The sequence below is a fragment of the Macaca nemestrina genome, chromosome 4 (assembly GCF_043159975.1).
Source record: "Macaca nemestrina isolate mMacNem1 chromosome 4, mMacNem.hap1, whole genome shotgun sequence".
Taxonomy (NCBI): domain Eukaryota; kingdom Metazoa; phylum Chordata; class Mammalia; order Primates; family Cercopithecidae; genus Macaca; species Macaca nemestrina.
In genome coordinates this window covers 18,426,819-18,445,719 of record NC_092128.1, presented here as the reverse complement: position 1 = coordinate 18,445,719, position 18,901 = coordinate 18,426,819, and the positions used below count along the sequence as shown (strand labels likewise).

The window sequence follows — 18,901 nt, the reverse complement described above, 5'->3', positions numbered from 1 at the left end:
CTCACGGCATGAGCCGTTTGAAAAGATGAACTCTCCAAGGGCAGAATGCCAGGCACTGTGGAAGGTTGGAGAGAAACACCAATGCCTCTCCTACCGATCCCACTGGTGACTGTCTCCTCCGTCGTGGGGCCCCAGAGTAGGGCAGGGAGGGTGGCTGGGGAACAGCCAAGGCCCAGGAATCCAGGCGGGGTCCACTCTCGGCTGCTGGGCTTTGCTTATTTTTGTCTGTCTCTCGTGACAGGAGCTCTGTGGGGCTGGCCCAGCGTCCAACCTGTCCACACAGAAATCTGTCCGGCAAAAAGGCGAAGGCGTCAAGTCCTCTCCCAGATGTGGGGCAGGCATTTCCAGGTTTCTTTCTTTCTTTCTTTTTTTAGACAGTCTCGCTCTGTCGCCCAGGCGGGAGTGCGATGGCGTGATCTAGGCTCACCACAACCTCTGCCTCCCAGGTTCAAGTGATTCTTCTGCCTCAGCCTCCCGAGTAGCTGGGATTATAGGCGTGTGCCACCACGACCAGCTAATTTTTGTATTTTTAGGAGAGACAGGGTTTCGCCATGTTGGCCAGGCTAGTCTTGAACTCCTGACCTCAGGTGATCTGCTCGCCTCGGCCTCCCAAAGTGCTGGGATTACAGGTGTGAGCCACTGAGACTGGCTGGCATTTCCAGGTTTCTTTGTGTCCCGAGCCTTCTGACATGTCCCCCTGCATTGCCCTTTGGGGATGTGTTTGTCTCTGACAAGGCCCCTTCCCTTTTCTGTTCCCCCCTTTTCTCTCCCTGCACTTTGTTTTTAAGTTTTTTTTTTTCTTCTTAATTTTTAGAGACAGAGTCTTGCTCTGTCACCAGGACTGGAGTGCAGTGGTGTCTCACTGTACTTTTACCAGAAAAACCCATGATACTTAGTTTTCTTCCCCCTGGAGAGAGTCTGGGGGAGGCTGGGGTGTGTGAAGGGGGCCCACGGCTCCTCTCCAGCGGTGCCCTTCCCAGACATCTTCTCAGGGTGGGCCCTCCCCAAATCTAACATCTTCACCCCGCAGGCACGTTCCCCAGGGACTGTCCCCACCAACACTCCAGCTGGGTTTCCTTGGCTGGCTTTCCACTTCTAGCCCAGGCCTTTCTGAAATCCATCATTTTCCCCTCCCCCAAATCCAAGCCTGAGAATTCCACCTCTAGGGGATGGAGGGAGTGGGGGATGGAGAGGATAAAGACAGTTACTATGGTGCTGATGAAATCCGATCCTGGTCACTGAAGGGTTATTACTCATCCTGGCTTCCAGGGCTCCAACCTTGAGAACTCCCTCGGCTGAATTCCCCAGTGCCCAGGAGCTTGGAGAGCTCCCCAGCGCCCAGCACCAGCTGCAGGCTTACAGAGAGGGCCTGCTTCCAGAGCTGACAAAAGTGCACCAGGAGTACAATCACGCTGACATTTAAAAGTGAATAGTGAACTAAAACACAGGGTGGGAGCAGGCTGGGAACAGCCAGATGGCTGCTGTCCAAAGAGGTGCATCAGAAAGGTGACCAGATGTGCGGCGTGAGGGGAGAGGGTGGGGCCGCTTCCCGCCCCGCCTATCTACAGAGTTTGTCCCTTCCATTCTTCTATGCCTTTTTTTCTTCCCTTTTGTTTTCCATAGGTCAGAGTCAGATTTCCTCTCCAAACCACAGTGCTTCAGGTTTTTTTTTGTTTTGGCACTGCTTCTTTCCAGATGTACTTCTCAGGTGGCCTCATCTGCACCACCCGGTTGGCTGGCCCCGCATCTCGGCCCTTTCTGGGGCTGCAGCCACCCCTCACGCTTCTGTGCCCCCAGTTCCAAAGCAAAGAAGGCTCTGATTCAGTATTTCAAAAATGCAAAGAATTCTCTTTTTAGAAGCTTAGAACGAACCCAAGTCCTTGTCTGCATTTCCTTCCGGATCTTCTTTGATTTGTGACATGGCCTTAGCAAATCACTGAATGTGCCCACTGGGATGGGGGTGGCCTCCTATGGGGCACTGAGTCTGTGTGTGTGATGGGAGGGCATTCGCTTTAACGGTGAGGAAGGGATGCCCTCAGGACGGTCTGTCCTCTCGAGCATGGCCCTGCAGCCTTCTGTGAGCTGGCTTCTGTCCACCACTGCTAGCTCATCTCCCTCCCCCACCTTCCTCTCTCTGCGCCAGCCCTAGTGAACTACTTTGCAGTTATTTTTCTTTCTCTCTCTCTCTTTTTTTTTTTTAGTTTCGCTCTTGTTACCCAGGCTGGAGTGCAATGGCATGATCTCGGCTCACTGCAACCTCCGTCTCCCGGGTTCAAGCGATTCCTCTTCAAGCCTCCCAAGTAGCTGGGATTACATGCGTGCGCCACCATGCCATACTAAATTTTTTGGTAGTTTTAGTAGAGACGGGGTTTCACTATGTTGGTCAGGCTGGTCTTGAACTTCTGACCTCAAGTGATCCACCCGCCTCAGCTTCCCAAAGTGCTGGGATTACACTCATGAGCCACTGCGCCCAGCCTGCTTTGCAGTCCTGAAGGTGACAGCTAGGCCTCACCTGTCCCCGTATCTCTGTAGGATGGCTCCTTTTGCCTGCATTGTGCTGACTACTTGTTCTGAGTGTTGGCTCTCAGAACTCGCCTCCCTGGGAGTGAGTGCCCTCCCTCGGTCTCCAGAACTCACTGCCTCCACCTGCCTCTAATGGGGTCCTGGATAGTCGGCTTATGTCTCTGTTACCCCACTGCACTGAGACAAGTCTGTGGGTTTTTTTTCTTTTCTTTCTTTTTTTTTTTTTTTGAGACAAGGTCTTGTTCTGTTGCCCAGGTTGGAGTGCAGTGGCATGATTATAGCTCACTGCAGCCTTGAACTTCTGGGCTCAAGCAATCTTCCTACCTCAGCCTCCCTAGTAGCAGGGACTGCAGGCTCGAGCCACCATACCTGGCTAATGTTGTTTTTTTTTTTTTTTTTTTTTTACATTTTTTGTAGAGATGGGGATCTTACTGTGTTGCCCAGGCTGGTCTCAAACTACTTCACTCAAGCAGTCTTCCCACGTCAGCCTCCTAAAGTGCAGTGATTACAGGCGTGAGCCACCATGCCAGTTGTGTCTTTTCTCTGTTTTCCTACCACATAGTGGAGTGTCTGACACATGGCAGAATGAGTGGAAAGCCCACCAATGCCAGGGAAGTCGCACATAGCAGTGCAAAGCGGTATGCCTCCCAGATCTCCAGTCTGAGCTGCCAACTGATTCCATCCTTTATTTTATCTTATTTTTTATTTTTTGAGATGGAGTCTTGCTCTGTCTCCAGGCTGGAGTGCAGTGGCATGATCTTGGCTCACTGCAATCTCTGCCTCCCGGGTCCAAGCGATTCTCCTGTCTCAGCCTCTTGAGTAGCTGGGACTACAGGCACCCACCACCACGCGCGGCTAATTTTTGTATTTTTAGCAGAGACAGAGTTTCACCATGTTGGCCAGGCTGGTCTCGAACTCCTGACCTCAAGTGATCTGCCTGCCTTGGCCTCCCAAAATGTTGGGATTACAGGCATGAGTCACCACACCTGGCCTATTTTACTTTTATTTTTGAGATGGAATGTCGCTCTGTCACTCAGGCTGGAGTGCAATGGTGCGATCTCAGCTCATTGCAGCCTCTGCCTCTGGGGTTCAAGCGATTCTTGTGCCTCAGCCTCTCAAGTAGCTGAGCTGGTATTATAGGCACGAGCCACCATGCCTGGCTAATTTTTGTATTTTTAGTAGAGATGGGATTTCACCATGTTGGCCAGGCTGGTCTTGAACTCCTGACCTCAGGTGATCCGACTGCCTCAGCCTCCCAAAGTGCTGGGATTACAGGCGTGAGCCACTGTGCCTGGCCATCCTTTTTTTGTGGGGGCAGGAGAGAAGGTCTCCCTCTGTTGCCCAGGCTGGAATGCAGTGGTGAGATCTCAGCTCACCACAATGTTCACCTCCCAGGTTCAATCAATTCCTGTGCCTTAGCCTCCCAAGTAGCTGGGATAACAGGTGTAGGCCACCACAGCTGGCTAATTTTTCTATTTTTAGTAGAGACGGGGTTTCACCATGTTGGACAGGCTGGCCTCAAACTCCTGGCCTCAAGTGATCCATCCATCTCAGCCTCTCAAAGTGCTGAGATTACAGGCATGAGTCACTGTGCCCAGCCTATTCCATCCTTATCTCAGAAGGGCTTACTCTTCAATGCTAGGCAGTCACCTGCTCTACAGACTAGAGGGTCCAAGAGTGACTGTCATTCAAACGCTTTAACGAAGTAGCCAAGGCGGGTACCTGAGCTTGTCTGCGATGAAGATGACCCTCCTCTCCAGAAGCAGGGAGGCAAACACACAGACCAGGTGGCGGACACTGAGGGAGGAGAAGAGAGACTCAAAGTCCACGTGCTCGAGCCGGGAGTCCAGCGGGCGGCACAGTTCGATCACCTGCCAGGGAACAGGAGCAGCCATGAAGGAGGGGCCCAGCTACGCAGCCAGGCCTCTCACGGGCGTCGCAGTCACGGGGCTCTGAGGTCCTCATCAGGGGTGGCCCACTGGCGGGGGAAAAGGGAAAGAAAAAAAGCAAAACGAAAGGATTGGGGGAAAAGAAAGATGCCAGAAGACTGGGGAAGGAGGTAGCTTTGGTAGGGAAGCAAGCGTCTCACATTCAGCTATGAGACTGAGGACGGTGTGGATGAAGGGGAGGACACAGGATGGCAAAATCAATGGTTTTTGGCCCCAAATGGTTGGGGGCTCTCCCCGGCAACAGCGTATCTGCACTCGCCATGGAGAGTTTATAGGACTTTTGAAAACTGTTCTGTCCCTGAGAGTCCAGCGGAGAGCATCTCTGTCTCTTGAGGAACTGGTACCTGCTAGGTGGAAATCCCAGGCTAGCACGGAACGCCCAGCAGGCCTGAGCAGCACTTCGGAGACTTGCTGCCACCTCAAGAAGGTGTTTTTTAGGTAATCCTGACTCCTTCCCACTCCATTTCTGATGATGTGTGCTTTCAGCTTTTGTGCTTTGTGTCTATATCTTCTTTTTTTTGAGATGGAGTCTTACTCTGTTGCCCAGGCTGGAGTGCAGTGGTGCAGTCTTGGCTTATTGCAGCCTCTGCCTCCCAGCTTCGAGCAATTCTCTTGCCTCAGCCTCCCAAGTAGCTGAGATTATAGGTGCCCGCCACCATGCCCAGCTAATTTTTGTATTGTTAGTAGAGACAGGGTTCCACCATGTTGGCCAGGCTCGTCTCGAACTCCTGACTCCAAGTGATCCACCTGCCTCGGCCTCCCAAAAGAAGGGATTACAGGCATGCTGGGATTACAGGCGTAAGCCACCGTGTGCCCAGCCTGTGTATATATCTTCTTCTTCTGCACTTGTTGAAGTGTTCCTGAATTCCCTCAAGTTGGTACCCATGTCATGTTTTTTTCTCTTTAAATAGCTGCCTCCTTCCCAGTGAGTGGAGAGTGGATTTCACTCTTAGCATTGCCCCTGCCTGGTGCTGCCCCCACAGTGAGACTTCCCCTCCGGTAACCTCCCTGCTACGTCCCCATGGCCAAGCCACTGCATCTGGTATGGGATGTTTTCAGGCTCTCTGGCAACAGAGAGACTGCTGTTCTCTCTGCTGGGAAACTAGGTTGTTCCAGAGTGTTCCAGGCCTATTCTCCTCCCTCCTTTGTTTCCAGAGGTGATCTGGTTTGCTGAGGGTCTCTGAAACTGAAGACTCAAGGCTAAATGGGGTCCTTCTTCTGATGTCCACCAAGCCATGCAAAGGGGTTGAGAGGGATGAAAACAAACTCTTTCGTAAAATCCCAGCCCAGGCCGGGCGCGGTGGCTCATGCCTGTAATCCCAGCACTTTGGGAGGCTGAGGCGGGCGGATCACGAGGTCAGGAGTTTCAGACCATCCTGGCCAACATGGTGAAATCCCGTCTCTACTAAAAATACAAAAATTAGCCAGGTGTGGTGGCAGGCACCTGTAGTCCCAGCTACTTGGGAAGCTGAGGCAGGAGAATAGCTTGAACCTGGGAGGCGGAGGTTGCAGTGAGCTGAGATTGCACCACTGCACTCCAGCCTGGGCAATAGTGCAAGACTTGGTCTCAAAAACAAAAACAAAAAATAAAGTTATAGAGGCGATACAGACTTGAAATGTAAATAGGTTTCAATACACTGTATGAATGAAAATGGGCTATTAAAAGAAACTAAGGATGTTCAGTGCAGATCCCTAATCTGAGGCCAACATCATGCAAAGGAACACCCCAGCTGCCATAGCATAGTTCCCGCTTGGGCAGAGTCCTAGCCTGGATGGACTGAGGGTGGAACTTATGATGAGTGATCTGGGCCAGCTCGAGGGGCGGGGAGAGGACACCATGGAATTGGACTGCTCACTGAAAGGCAGCCCCTCTGAGCACGGAAACTCGGCTGTCTGGGCCACTACCTCCCCCCAGGGAGAAGGAAGGAGTCTGGCAACTTACCTCAGTTCCTGAACCTGGCAGGAAGTTCTTGACAAGGATGGTTTTGCCCAGGGCTGGGAAAGGAGCTTCCATGACACTTCTCATGAGTGGTTGAACCAGGGCAGGAGAGATGCCTCGTCTTTTTTCCACCTCATCCAATATCTGCAAGGGTCAGAAAAGCGGCTTAGCTATTCTGAAGCCAGAGCACCATGGCATGGTGACTTAAGACTTACGGGGAAGCCCTGCTTTCCCCATGAGGCCAGAACAGGCCTTCTGACCCTCCACATGATTGTCCCCAATTCTTCTCCCCTCTGTGTGTCCACACCCTTTGCCATGCAACGTTGCAGCTCCTACTCAAGGAGTGAAGTCTACTTCCTTGCCCCTTTGACTTAGGGTTTGGCCATGTGACTGGTTGTGCTAATACATGCATTCCCAATGGGGGTAATATCCCCCCAAGGGGGTAAGAACTGGTTTTTGGCAGGAATGAAAAAACTGAGATATTATAATGGTTTGTAGCCCTCTAAGAGGTCAAAGTGCATAAACAGATAATACAGTTTATTTATGGATTAAAATGTCATGGGAGGGGATATCCGTCAGGAAAATACAAATCAAAAGCACCATGAGATACCATTTCACATCCGTTAGGATGACTCTAATAAAAAGACGGATAATAACAGGTGTTGGCAAGGACGTGGAGAAATTAGAACTCTCATACACTGCTGGTAGGAATGTAAATAGTGAAGCCACTCTGGAGAACAGTCTGGTAGTTCCTCAAAAGGTTAAACATAGAGTTTACCATATGACCCAGCACATAGCACTCCTAGGTCCCTACCCCAAAAAAATGAAAACATATATGTTCACATAAAAATTTGTACGTGATTGTCTGTAGCAGCATTATTCATGATAGCTACAACACGGAAGAAACTTAAATGTCCATTAACTGAGGAAATGATAAACAAAATGTGCTATATCCATATAATGGAATATTATTTAGCCATCAAAGTGCTGATATATGCTATAACTTGGATAACTCTTGAAGACATTATGCTAAGTGAAAGAAGCTAGTTATAAAAGGCCATCTAGTGTATGATTCCACTTAGATGAAATGTCCAGAATAGAAAAATCCAGAGAGACAGAAAGCGGACTGAAGGTTGCTTAGAGTTAGGGAGTAACTGCTAATAGGTATAGGATGTTTTGTTGGGGTGATGAAAATGTTCTAAAATTGTGGTGAGGCTTGTATAACTCTGTGAATATGCTAAAAGCCATTGAACTGTATATTTTTTTATTCTTTTAGAGATGCGGGTCTTGCTAGGTTGCCCAGGCTTGCCTTCAACTTCTGGGCTCAAGTGTCCTCCTACGTCAGCCTCCTGAGTAGCTGAGACTACAGGTACTTGCCACTGTGCTCAGCAAATTGTGTACTTTGCGCGGCGGCTCAAGCCTGTAATCCCAGCACTTTGGGAGGCCGAGACGGGCGGATCACGAGGTCAGGAGATCGAGACCATCCTGGCTAACACGGTGAAACCCCGTCTCTACTAAAAAAATACAAAAAACTAGCCGGGCGAGGTGGTGGGCTCCTGTAATCCCAGCTACTCGGGAGGCTGAGGCAGGAGAATGGCGTAAACCCGGGAGGTGGAGCTTGCAGTGAGCTGAGATCCCGCCACTGCACTCCAGCCTGGGCGGCAGAGCCAGACTCCGTCTCAAAAAAAAAAAAAAAAAAAAATGAGTGAATCGCATGGTATGTGAATTATATCTCAATAAAGCTACTACTAAAAAACTAAAAACAAACAAACAAACAAAAAAAACAAAATCCAAACTCTCCACAATCTAATTGTGAATCGAAGAGTCTAAATTAAAATGCCATTTATGAAGCTGTGTAAGGTGGCACACACCTGTAATCCCAGCTACTTGGGAGGCTGAGGCAGGAGGATTGCTTGAGCCCAGGAATTAGAGGCTGCAATGAGCTATGATCATGCCACTGCATTATAGCCTGGGCAACATAGTGAGACCCAGTCTCTATTTTTAAAAACTGCCATTTATAAAAGTATCACATGTAGCTGTTGAGCCCTTGAAATATGGCTAGTCTGAATTCAGAGTTTTTTTTTCATTTTTTATTATTTTTTATTTTTTTGAGACAGTTTTGCTCTTGTTGCCCAGGGTGGAGTGCATTGGCATGATCTTGGCTCACTACAACCTCCGCCTCCCAGGTTCAAGCGATTTTCCTGCCTCAGCCTCCTGAGTAGCTGGGATTACAGGCGTGCACCACCACGCCTGGCTAATTTTGTAGTTTTAGTAGAGATGGGGTTTCTCCATGTTGTTCAGGCTGTCTCAAACTCCCGACCTCAGGTGATCTGCCCATCTCGGCCTCCCAGTGCTGGGATTACAGGTGTGAGCCATTGCGCCCGGCCCAGATGTACTGTTAAGTGTAAAATACCAGCTGGGCATGGTGGCTCCCACCTGTAATCCCAACACTTTGGGAGGCCAAGGTGGGCGGATCACCTGAGGTTGGGAGTTCGAGACCAGCCTGGCCCACATGGTGAAACCCTGTCTCTACTAAAACTACAAAATTAGCTGGGCGTGGTGGCAGGTGCCTGTACTCCTAGCTACTTAGGAGGCTGAAGCAGGAGAATTGCTTGAATCCAGTAGGCAGAGGTTGCATTGGGCCGACACCACGCCATTGCACTCCAGCCTGGGCAACAAGAGCAAACCATCTAAAAAAAAAAGTGTAAAATACCAACTGAATTTCAAAATACACAATCTTTCTTTTCTTTTCTGTTTTTTTTTTTTTTTTTTTGAGACTGAGTCTTGCTCTGTTGCCCAGGCTGGAGTGCAAGGGCGCAATCTTGGCTCACTGCAACCTCCGTCTCCTGGGTTCAAGTGATTCTTGTGCCTCAGCCTCCAAAAAAAGTATAAAATACCAACTAAATTTAAAAACACACTTTTTTTTTTTTTTTTTTGAGACAGAGTCTCGCTCTGTCGCCCAGGCTGGAGTGCAGTGGCGCAATCTCAGCTCACTGCAAGCTCCATGTCCCAGGTTCACGTCATTCTCCTGCCTCAGCCCCCCAAGTATCTGGGACGACAGGTGCCTGCCACCATGCCCGGCTAATTTTTTTGTATTTTTTTAGTAGAGACAGGGTTTCACCGTGTTAGCCAGGATGGTCTTGATTTCCTGACCTCGTGATCCGCCCATCTCGGCCTTCCAAAGTGCTGGAGTTACAAGAATGAGTCACTGTGCCCGGACTTTTTAAAAATTTTTTTATTTTTTGAGATTGAGTCTTGCTCTGTTGCCCAGGCTGGAGTGCAATGGCCCAATCTTGGCTCGCTGCAACCTCTGCCTCCTGGGTTCAAGTGATTCTCGTGCCTCAGCCTCTCAAGTAGCTGGGATTACAGGCACGTGCCACCGCACCCGGCTAATTTTTGTACTTTTAGTAGAGATGGAATTTTGCCATGTTGGCCAGGCTGGAACTCCTGACCTCAGGTGATCCAACCACCTTGGCCTCCCAAAGTGCTAGGATTACAGGTGTGAGCCGCCGTGCCCAGCCCTCAAAATAGACAATTAAGAATATAAAATATATCAATGATTTTTTTCATGTCAATTATATGCTGAAATAAAATAATATTTTGGACATATTCTGTTAAATAAAATGTATTATTAAAATTAAAAAGACAGGATGGCAGTTCCTCAAAAAACTAAACAGAATTACCATATGATCCAGCAACTCTATTTCTGGGTGTATACCCAAAAGAATTGAAGCAGGGACTTGAATAGATGTTTATTTGTACACGTGTGTTCCTAGCAGCATAATTCACAATGGCCACAATGTGGAAACCACCCAAATGTCCATCAATGGATAAATGGATAAATAAAATGTTGTACATACCAAATGGATAAATAAAATGTTGTATATACGTACAGTGGAATATTATTCAGCCACAAGAGGAATGAAGTACAGATACATGCTACAACATGAGTGAACCCTGAAAATATTATGCTAAGTGAATTGAAGTCAGTCACAAAAGGACAGCTATTGCATGGTTCTACTTCTATGATGCTCCTAGAATCCTCAAATTCATAAAAATAGAAAGTAGAATGGCGATGGTAAGGGGTTGGTGGGGGGAATGGGAAATTATTGTTTAATGAGTACAGAGTTTCTTTTTTCTTTTGAGATGGAGTCTCGCTCTTGTTGTCTAGGCTGGAGTGCAATGGCGTGATCTTGGCTCACTGCAACCTCTGCTCCCCAGGTTCAAGCGATTCTCCTGCCTCAGCCTCCTGAGTAGCTGGGATTACAGACGCTCACCACCACATTCACTTAATTTTTTTTTTTTTTTTTTGAGCCGGAGTTTCGCTGTTGTTGCCCAGGCTGGAGTGCAGTGGTGTGATCTTGGTTCACTGCAACCTCTGCTTCCCAGGTTCAAGTGATTCTCCTGCCTCAGCCCTGGCTAATTTTTGTATTTTTAGTAGAAACGGGGTTTCACCATGTTTGCCAGGCTGGTGTTGAACTCCTGGCATCAGGTGATCTCTCCGCCTCAGTCTCCCAAAGTGCTGGGATTACAGGTGTGAGCCACTGCACCTGGCTCTAGCTAATTTTTGTATTTTTAGTAGAGATGGGGTTTCACCATGTTGGTCAGGCTGGTCTTGAACTCATGACCTTAGGTGATCCCCACCTCAGCCTCCCAGAGTGCTGGGATTACAGGCGTGAGCCACCACGCTTGGCCTCAATGGGTACAGAGTTTCTGTTGGGGGAGATGAAAAAGCTCTGGAGATAGATGGTGGTGATTGTTGCACAACGATGTGGATGTAATGCCACTGAACTGTTAAAATGGTTAAGATGGTAAATTTTTCGTTATGTATATATTTTAGCACAAAAAAAAGACAATAATATGAAAAAAATTAATAAGAATTTTGGGGGAGGCAGTTAAGGAAAACACATCTAAAAAGGTTGCTTTGGGGGACAGTAATTAAAAAAAGCTTGTGGCCAGGCACAGGGGCTCATGCCTGTAATCCTAGCATTTTGGGAGGCCGAGGCAGGCAGGTTACCTGAGGTCAGGAGTTCAAGACCAGCCTGGCCAACATGGTGAAACCCTGTCTCTACTAAAAATACAAAAATTAGCTGGGTGTGGTGGCAGGTGCCTATAATCTCAGCTACTCAGGAGGCTGGGAAGGAGAATCACTTGAACCTGGGAGGCGGAGGTTGCAGTAAACCGAGATCGCGCCACTGCACTCCAGTCTGGGCGACAGAGCAAGACTCCATCTCAAAAAAAAAAAAAAAAAAAAAGAAAAAAAGCTTTTGGGATACTGGGCAGAATGAGGCAGAAGCATTGCCATGCGAGTTCTCTGTCCAGGCCTTAGGAGGCCTGCCTTTGTGTTTTGTGTGCCCTCTTGTGCCTCCGCCATTGCCACGAGAAGAGCACATGTGGGCCATCTCACTGTCTAGGAGTATGGGAGACACGTGGAGCAGGCCTGCGCCCAGACTTGCAGCCTCTAGAGCAGCTAGATCAGCCAACCAGCCAGCCTCAATCAGCCAACCCAGCCTCTTCACAATACTTGCCGAGCCCAAACCCCAGCTGACCTCACAGCTGGGAGAACAAACGATTGAATATTGAAGGCTCTGTGGTTCATTAGATGGTATTACTAGAGCAATTGTTCACTGATACCCTTTTCTTCAGAGATTCTAAGAGCTGCTCTCTTCTTCTTCTTCTCCATGACTCCTTTCTCTTCTAAAGGACAATATGCCATTTTGGCCATCCTTGCCCCACACCTAGAAATAGCTCAAGTTCCTGGGCTCAGTTAGCTAAAGCTCTGGTTCCGGTTCTGTCCTGAATATCTGCTGTGTGGTCTTCAGCAAGTCATCACACTGTGCTCCTAAAATATCCCTGGTCAGAAAACAGACAGGAAAACCAAGGACTCTGCATCACAGAAGTATGTTAGCACATTTACTGGCTTCACGTCCCCTGCCCATGACAGCAAGGACGCTTATGTGAACTTCAAAGCCTCCACTTGGAAGCTGGCCTAACTCACATGAGCTGTTTTACTTCCAGTGTTCATAAGCATTCTGACAACAACAAAGGCTACGACCTCTAACCTTACTTCATATGTAAACAAATCACATGAAAGACTGGCCTGAGCAGTAATGCCCAGCCTGCTAGACCTCGCCAATGGCCAACTCCAACATAAAATGATGCCCACTTCTGGTGGAGGGGAGGGGAGACCCTGGCTAAGATTACACTGATAGCATTCATTTTCCTTCTTTCTTTTTCCTTTCATTTTCCTTTCTCCTTTCATTTTCCTTTCTTTCCTTCCTTTCCCTCCCCCTCTTCCTTCCCCCCTCCCTCTCCCCTCCCTCCCTCCTTCCCTCCCTCTCTCCCTCCCTCCCTTCCTCTTTATCTTTCTCTTTATTTCTCTTTTTCTTTTTTTTCCTTTTCTTTCTTGACAGGGTCTCACTCTATCACCAAGGCTGGAGTGTACTGGTGTGAACGTGGCTCGCTGCAGCCTAGCCTCCTAGGCTCAAGCAATCCTCCCACCTCTCAGCCCCCCAGGTAGCTGGAACTACAGGTGCACACTACCATGCCTGGCTAATTTTTTTGTATTTTTTGTAGAGACAGGGTTTCACCATGTTGCCTAGTCTGGTCTTGAACTCGTGGGCTCAAGCGATCCTCCTGCCTTGGCCGCCCAAAGTACTAGGATTATAGGTGTGAGACACTGTACCTGGCCTTCTTTTGTTTTTTGTTTTTTAATTAGAGACAGGGTCTCGCTAGTTTTCCCAGGCTGGAGTGCAGTGATGCGATCACAGCTCAGCACAGCCTCGAACTCTTGGGCTCAAGTGATCTACCGGTCTCAGCCTCCTGACCAGACATTAATTCTTTCAAACAGACTTGCAGAGAAGTACAAGTTCTACCATGGGAAGAGATCACACTGTATCTGTATAATTCAGGCTTCCTCTGAATTTAGGGAGAGGGCGGGCAGGAGGAAGGCTTTTTTATAGAAATGCTTTTAGGGGCCGGGCGCAGTGGCTCACGCCTGTAATCCCAGCACTTTGGGAGGCTGAGGCGGGTGGATTATGAGGTCAGGAGATGGAGACCATCCTGGTTAACACGGTGAAACCCCGTCTCTACTAAAAACACAAAAATTAGCTGGGTGTGGTGGCACGTGCCTGTAGTCCCAGCTACTCGGGAGGCTGAGGCAGGAGAATTGCTTGAACCTAGGAGGTGGAGGTTGCAGTGAGCCAAGATTGCGCCACTGCACTCCAGCCTGACAACAGAGTGAGACTCCGTCTCAAAAAAACAAACAAACAAAAAAGAAATGCTTTTAGGGAGTACTGCTTTAACATCCATGGACCGTAGGTGCACAAATTTCAATTCCCAAAAGCAAGCTCAGACAGATCTATATACTCAAGAAGGACTGAAAATAAATTTATCAATTAGGTCGGATGCGGTGGCTCATGCCTATAATCCCAGCACTTTGGGAGGCCAAGGTGGGTGGATCACTTGAGGTCAGTTTGAGACCAGCCTGAGCAACATGGTGAAACCCCATCTCTACTAAAAATACAAAATTAGCCAGGCGTGGTGGCACGTGCCTATAATTCCAGCTACTCAGGAGGCTGTGGCAAAAGAATTGCTTGAACCCGGGAGGTGTAGGTGGCAGCGAGCCGAGATTGCGCCACCGCACTCTGGCCTGGGTGACAGAGTGAGACTCTGTCTCAAAAAAAGAAAAAAAAAATTATGAATTAGACACTCATGTCTGGTTAATATAGGAAATGATGTTGGATTATACCTAGTTTTTGAGATCAGCATCACATAGGATAGTAATTCTTTCCTATATACCAATCCAGAATACTGGGGTAGATGAGCTAATTCAATATGGCAATTCCTATGTGTTCATATATTGGCTCATTTTCCAGAAAAGAAGACCAAATTATATGAATATGTTGATAATCTTAGACCACTATTAAAATAATTAATCCCCCCTCCACAAAACTGTTATACATACATGACACATATACACGTGGGTACACACCTATCCATCTATTACAGTAGCTTTTTTCACGCCAAAGCTCATATGACAAAAGGCAATGCTCAGAAGAAGAAAAATAAAACACCTGCAGTATTCTGGGAGGGTCCTCCACCCCTCCCTTTCTCAACTGCAATTATCTCACCCTCCCTGCACCACACACACTTTCTGAACCTGGCCCTTCCTTAACTCTTTTTTTTTTTTTTTTTTTTTTTTTTGAGACGGAGTCTTGCTCTGTCACCCAGGCTGGAGTGCAATGGCATGATCTCGGCTCACTGCAACCTCCACCTCCCAGGTTCAAGTGATTCTCCTGCCTCAACCTCCCGATAACTGGGACTACAGGCAGGCACCACCATGCCCAGCTAATTTTTTTTGTATTTTTAGCAGAGATGGGCTTTCACCATGCTGGTCAGGCTCATCTTGAACTCCTGACCTCAAGTGATCCGCCCGCCTCAGACTCCCAAAGTGCTGGGATTACAGGCGTGAGCCACCCCGCCACCGCACCAGGCCCATCAACTCTCATTTCCTGAACCACTGGTGAGAGAAGAGAGGGGTGATGAGGAGAGGAGTGAAGAAATGGGAAGGGAAGTAGGTAGAGAATAAAACGAGAGAAGGCCCAGGACATGGGGGTATTCCCTGGACCCCTCTAGAGCCCTCCCGTTCCTTCCCTTCCTCTTTCTCTGAGGTCCAAGTTCTCACCTTTGAAAAGAGGCTGAAGCATCCGAGGCGGCTCACAATGCAGTAAACTTCAGGAAGGCGCTTCCCTTTGCCTCCAGGCTTTTTGGAGAGAAACACAAGGGAATTATGAGTGTTGACAACCTCAGGGAAGAAAGGAACCCACACGTTTTTTGGGAAACTATCAAGTGCCAGATGTTTCCACATATCGTAGCTTTGGAAAACCCAATAAAGTAAGTTGTTATCCCATTGTGTTTATTATAATGTTTGTTACAATTGTTTGTTATCACTATATGTTTATTATAATGATAATTTCAAGTGAGAAATCATTTCTGAAGATCTTTCTGAAAACTCAGTTTTAAGCTAATTTTCAAACCAAAAAAAAAAAGATCAATCTCAATACTTTTTTTTTTTTTTTTGAGACGGCGTCTCACTCTGTCACCAGGCTGGAGTACAGTGGAACGATGTTGGCTCACTGCAACCTCCACCTCCCGGGTTCAAGTGATTCTCCTGCCTCAGCCTCCCAAGTAGCTGAGATTATAGGTGCATACCACCACGCCCCGCTAATTTTTGTGCTTTTAGTAGAGAAGGGGTTTCACCATATTGGCCAGGCTTGTCTCGAACTCCTGACCTTGTAATCTGCCCACCTCGGCCTCCCAAAGTGCTGGGATTACAGGGGAGAGCCATGGCACCCTGCCCAATCTCAATACTTAAAAAAATTTTATTTATTTATTTCTGGAGACAGAGTCTTGCTCTGTTGTCCAGACTGGAGTGCAGTGACGCGATCTCGGCTCGCTGCAGCCTCTACCTCCCGGGTTCAAGCGATTCTTGTGACTCAGCCTCCTGAATGGCTGGAATTACATGCGTGTGTCGCCATGCCCAGCTATTTTTTTGTATTTTTAGTAGAGATAGGGCTTCACCATGTTGGCCAAGCTGGTCTTGAACTCCTAAGCTCACGCAATCTGCCCACCTCAGCCTCCCAAAGTGCTAGGATTATTGGCGTGAGCCTGCGCCCGACCTCAATCTCAATACTTTAACCCTAAAGTAATTTGATCAACAAAATTATTATCTCACTTAACTTTTTCAATTATCCATGCTTTTCATTTTACTGATTAATTCAAAAAATGTTTCTTGAACACCTAGTATGTGCCATGCATTATACTTGACTCTAAAGTTTTTCAGCCTATTTTAGGGACTCAAGTATATTCTCAGTGGAAAAAGATTCACCATTACTGAAGATTTTCAAAAGAACGGGCCTCAAAATGACAATTCTAAAATGCTTTAGCAGGATCATTGCACTGAAATAAGTTCCTGACTTTTATTTTATTTTATTTTTTATTTTATTTTTTTTTTGAGACGGAGTCTCGCGCTGTGTCACCCAGGCTGGAGTGCAGTGGCGCGATCTCGGCTCACTGCAAGCTCCGCCTCCCGGGTTCACGCCATTCTCCTGCCTCAGCCTCCGAGTAGCTGGGACTACAGGCGCCCGCCACCACGCCCGGCTAGTTTTTTGTATTTTTAGTGGAGACGGGGTTTCACCATGTTAGCCAGGATGGTCTTGATCTCCTGACCTAGTGATCCACCCACCTCGGCCTCCCAAAGTGCTGGGATTACAGGCTTGAGCCACTGCGCCCGGCCTTTTTTTTTTTTTTTTTTTTTAGTAGAGACGGGGTTTCACCCTGTTAGCCAGGATGGTCTCGATCTCCTGACCTCGTGATCCGCCCGTCTCGGCCTCCCAAAGTGCTGGGATTACAGGCTTGAGCCACCGCGCCCGGCCCAGTTCCTGACTTTTAAAGGTGATTCTTCTGAAGGGGACATTCTTGAATTATTTGAGTCTTCTGTCCTTAGCAACCATTCTGAATGTTCTCTTTAAGTGATCAGGGTCTGTTTGGCACATTTTATTAGAAAAAAATATTTTGCTTAAAGAGAGAAAGGTCTTTTATTTGGCAGGAAAAATAATGGAGAAAGTATTTTTGTCCAGTTGCAGTGGTTCATGCCTGTAATCCCAGCACACTGGGAGGCCAAAGTGGGAAGATTGCTTGAGCCCAAGAGTTCGAGACCAGCCTGGGCAACATAGCAAGATCCTGTCTCTACAGATAATTTAAAAATTAGCCATGTGTGGTGGTACATGCCTGTGGTCCCAGCTACTTGGGAGGCCGAGGCAGGAGGATCACCTAAGCTGGGGAGGTCGAGGCTACAGTGAAACATGATCCACTGCACTCCAGCCCAGGCAGCAGAGTGAGACCCCGTCTCAAAATGAAATAAAAGTATTTTCTTTCTGATGGAAATGGACATTGCCACCTACCAAGAAGACTCAGGTGAGCACCCTCAATTCCTGTTTTTTAATTTTTAATTTTTTAGTATACATTTTTAAAATAGAGCTGGGGCCTCATTTGTTACCCAGGCTGGTCTTGAACTCCTGGTCTCAAGTGATCTGTCCCCCTCATCCCCCCAAAGTGCTGAGATTATAGGCATGAGCCACCGTGCCAGCTTTTTTCTGTGGTATTAACTGTCCTGATTCACCTGCCACTCCCCCTGCTCCTTCTCCTCCTGTGGCCCATTGGGAAATCTCAGTCTCATGGGACCAGGAAGTCAGACCTGGCTGTCCACGAGGCTCTTGCAGGCTGAAAGCAGACTGTACTCACCAGCAGTCTTCGGCAGTAACCGAACCTTCTGCTCCCATCTTCTCCAGTTAAGACAAATGAGAATGTTTCACTGTGGGTGGGAAAACACAAACACATCACAAAGCAAAACAAAACCAAAGACACTTCATCACTCTGCAGCAAGGGGTGGCAGTGAGCAGCCAGGGGACGCACTGCAGGAGGCCGTAGGAAAGGCCACTCCCCGTCCCACCTGTCCCTGTCCATGCTGAGACACGGGTCACCCATAGCTTCAAAGTAAATGTCAGTGAGACTGGGCTGGGCATGGTGGCTCATGCCTGTAATCCCAGCACTTTGGGAGGCCGAGGTGGGTGGATCACTTGAGGTCAGGAGTTCGAGACCCACCTGGCCAACAGGGTGAAACCCCATCTCCACTAAAAATACAAAAGTTAGCCAGGCATGGTGGCACATGTCTGTACTCTCAGCTACTGGGGAGGCTGAGGCAAGAGAACTGCTTGAACCCAGGAGGCGGAGGTAGCAGTCAGCCAAGATCATGCCATTATACTCCAGCTTGGAGGAAGAAGCAAAACTGCATCTCAAAAAAAAAAAAAAAAAAAAAAAAAAGTCAGTGAGACTGAGAACTAAAGTGTTGCTGTGGCCTGAGAGGAAATGTGGTACTTCGTTTCCATCCAGGGCTCTCCCATCATTTTTTCTTTTTTTTTTTTCCTCTTTTTTTTTTTTTTTTCCGAGGCAGAGTCTTACTCGGTTGCCCAGGCTGGGGTGCAGTGGTGTGATCTCGGCTCACCACAACCTCCGCCTCCCAGGTTCAAGCGATTCTCCTGCCCCAGCTTCCCCGAGTAGCTGGGATTACAGGCGCTCGCCACCATGCCTAGCTCAGGGCTCTCCCAGCATTCAATCACCTGGGCTGCCCCACTTTACAAAACACAACTGTCATTGACTCTGGAGGCTGAAGAGAGGGAAGCGCCTGGGGTGCTGTCCTTAGGGAGCCGAGCATGTGTGAGTGCAGTGACATCTGCTCATTTGGGGATGTGACTCGGTGAGAGAGCAGCGGAAGAGTGGGACGGTTCTGTGCCCCTCTTGGAATTGCCCCAGGGCAGGTCTCTCAGGTCATGGTCTGTACAGAGCAGCCCCAAGGCTTGGACGGTCCTTAAAGACTGCTGAGCCACCCTCAAGGAATGCAGTACCCCTTAAAGACAGGACCCGCAGCCTA

At 48.3% G+C, this 18,901-nt stretch overlaps 1 protein-coding gene across 3 annotated transcripts in view; it reads right to left on the bottom strand.

The window, feature by feature from the left end:
• LOC105471279 (DENN domain containing 2A) overlaps positions 1-18,901 on the bottom strand; it is a 126,591-nt gene that overhangs the window by 26,610 nt on the left and 81,080 nt on the right. For all 3 annotated transcript variants that reach the window (XM_011723658.2, XM_071094367.1, XM_011723661.3), the window contains 4 exons: positions 17,716-17,785; positions 15,098-15,175; positions 6,415-6,555; positions 4,246-4,394 (listed from right to left, as the gene is read on the bottom strand). In XM_011723658.2, coding sequence (XP_011721960.2) covers positions 4,246-4,394; positions 6,415-6,555; positions 15,098-15,175; positions 17,716-17,785 — 438 coding nt within the window. The remainder of the gene's footprint in view (positions 1-4,245; positions 4,395-6,414; positions 6,556-15,097; positions 15,176-17,715; positions 17,786-18,901) is intronic.